This window comes from Cupressus sempervirens, chromosome 3 (genome assembly GCF_028749045.1).
Source record: "Cupressus sempervirens isolate cs-2001-9-10 chromosome 3, ASM2874904v1, whole genome shotgun sequence".
In the NCBI taxonomy this organism is placed as follows: domain Eukaryota; kingdom Viridiplantae; phylum Streptophyta; class Pinopsida; order Cupressales; family Cupressaceae; genus Cupressus; species Cupressus sempervirens.
Window position 1 is genome coordinate 740,358,317 of NC_143120.1, and position 1,688 is coordinate 740,360,004.

The following is a 1,688-nucleotide window of genomic DNA, read 5'->3' on the forward strand; positions in this document are numbered from 1 at the left end:
AGCTAATGCTAAAAGTGATGGAATGAAATTTAATTTCTTTATTTTTAAGAACTAATATAAAAATCATATTTATTTTAATTAAAATGTAAAAATGAATATCTAATTAATTATTATATAAATAATATATTTGCAAATGGAGTGGTTGTTTCTGATCTGATATTAAACATTAATACATAATTAATTATTATGTAAATAACTAATATCATCCATTAGATATCTTTAAATCGATGCAGTAGTTGTTTGTGATTTTCAATTTAGTTATTAGGTCTTATTAAATTAATGTGGAGGTAACCGCATGCAGTAGGGCTTACGTTGGAAATCCCTGTGGAAGTACGTCATCATATTGGAAGAACGGGGTAAAATAGACGGAGTCAAGATGAATGAACCCTTGCGAAGTAGTCATCTGTGTTTGAAATACATCATTCAATTTCCCTAGTTTACCAATTCTACGAGGGAGCAATAGCATACATAATATTGGCTTTCAGGAACCTCAACGTAGAAGATTTCAACCATAATAAAAGAATGATAAGAGTATATCCGCGGTAGCAGGTGGGTTGATCGTCAGGTAAGAATGAATGAGTCCTTGAGGAGCAGTTAACGTTTCGAGTATATAAAGCATGCAAATGGGCTTGCAATAGTACTCAATTCAATTATCCACATCCTGAGCTGTTTATTCACATCAGTCTCTCTGTGTTCCTGTCATAATGGGTAGCAGGATGATTTACCTCACGCTGGGGCTTGTTCTGTTGATATGTTGTTTCGGCAAAGGCGTCGTGGCAGCGGATTCCGATCCATTGCAGGATTTCTGCGTTGCAGACAACGAAAGCAAAGGTGAGCAGAGAATAACATTATAGATAATAAGAGATCTAGGTACTGATTATATGATTGCATGTGCTCGTTAGAAATCTAGGTACTGATTATATGATTGTTTTTCACAGTGTTGGTGAACGGGTTCGTGTGCAAGGAGGCAATGGCAGTATCAGCAGAGGACTTCTTCTTCGGGGGGCTTGGGCAGGCGGGGAACACCGACAACGCAGTGGGCTCCATCGTGACCCCTGCCAACGTAATGCAGATACCGGGGCTGAACACGTTGGGAATATCTCTGGTCCGCATCGACTACGCAGTGGGTGGAATTAATCCTCCTCACACCCACCCCAGAGCCACCGAGGTTCTCTTTCTAGCGGAAGGCGAGCTCTTTGTAGGGTTTATTGACACCAACAACACCTTCTTCAGCAAGACGTTGGAGAAGGGAGACGTGTTCGTCTTCCCCAAGGCGCTCGTGCATTTCCAGCAGAATGTGGGGAAAGAGAATGCGGTCGCCATCTCTGCTTTGAGCAGCCAGCTCCCGGGAACCCAGACAATTGCTAATTCTCTGTTTGCGGCGAATCCCCCTCTCCCCGATTCCGTATTGAGCAAGGCCTTCCGCATCACCCAGGAGCTCGTGGACTACATTCAGAAGATGTTCGCCTAAGCTTCTTGAGCTTAATTTTTTGTGATCGATTCGATAAAAATAAAACAAAGGAAAGGTAGACCACATAGGAATACTATTTTCGTACCATTTAATAAAAATTCTCTCTTTAGAGCTGCTCGTTGCATTCTCAACAGAAGTTTATTTTCCTAAAGGAACATCTTTCTGTGTGAAAAGAATTCTATGGTTTCTGGTTCATGCATCTTGACCACAGATCCAG

The 1,688-nt window shown here is 41.0% G+C and overlaps 1 protein-coding gene across 1 annotated transcript; it reads left to right on the forward strand.

Annotated features, from left to right (window-relative positions):
- Positions 1-704: 704 nt before the first annotated feature.
- On the forward strand, positions 705-1,471 carry LOC149568933 (putative germin-like protein 2-3). Its single transcript, XM_089817642.1, has 2 exons — positions 705-831; positions 939-1,471. The coding sequence occupies exons 1-2, from the start codon at positions 705-707 to the stop codon at positions 1,469-1,471; spliced, it is 660 nt and encodes a 219-aa protein (XP_089673768.1).
- Positions 1,472-1,688: the final 217 nt, after the last annotated feature.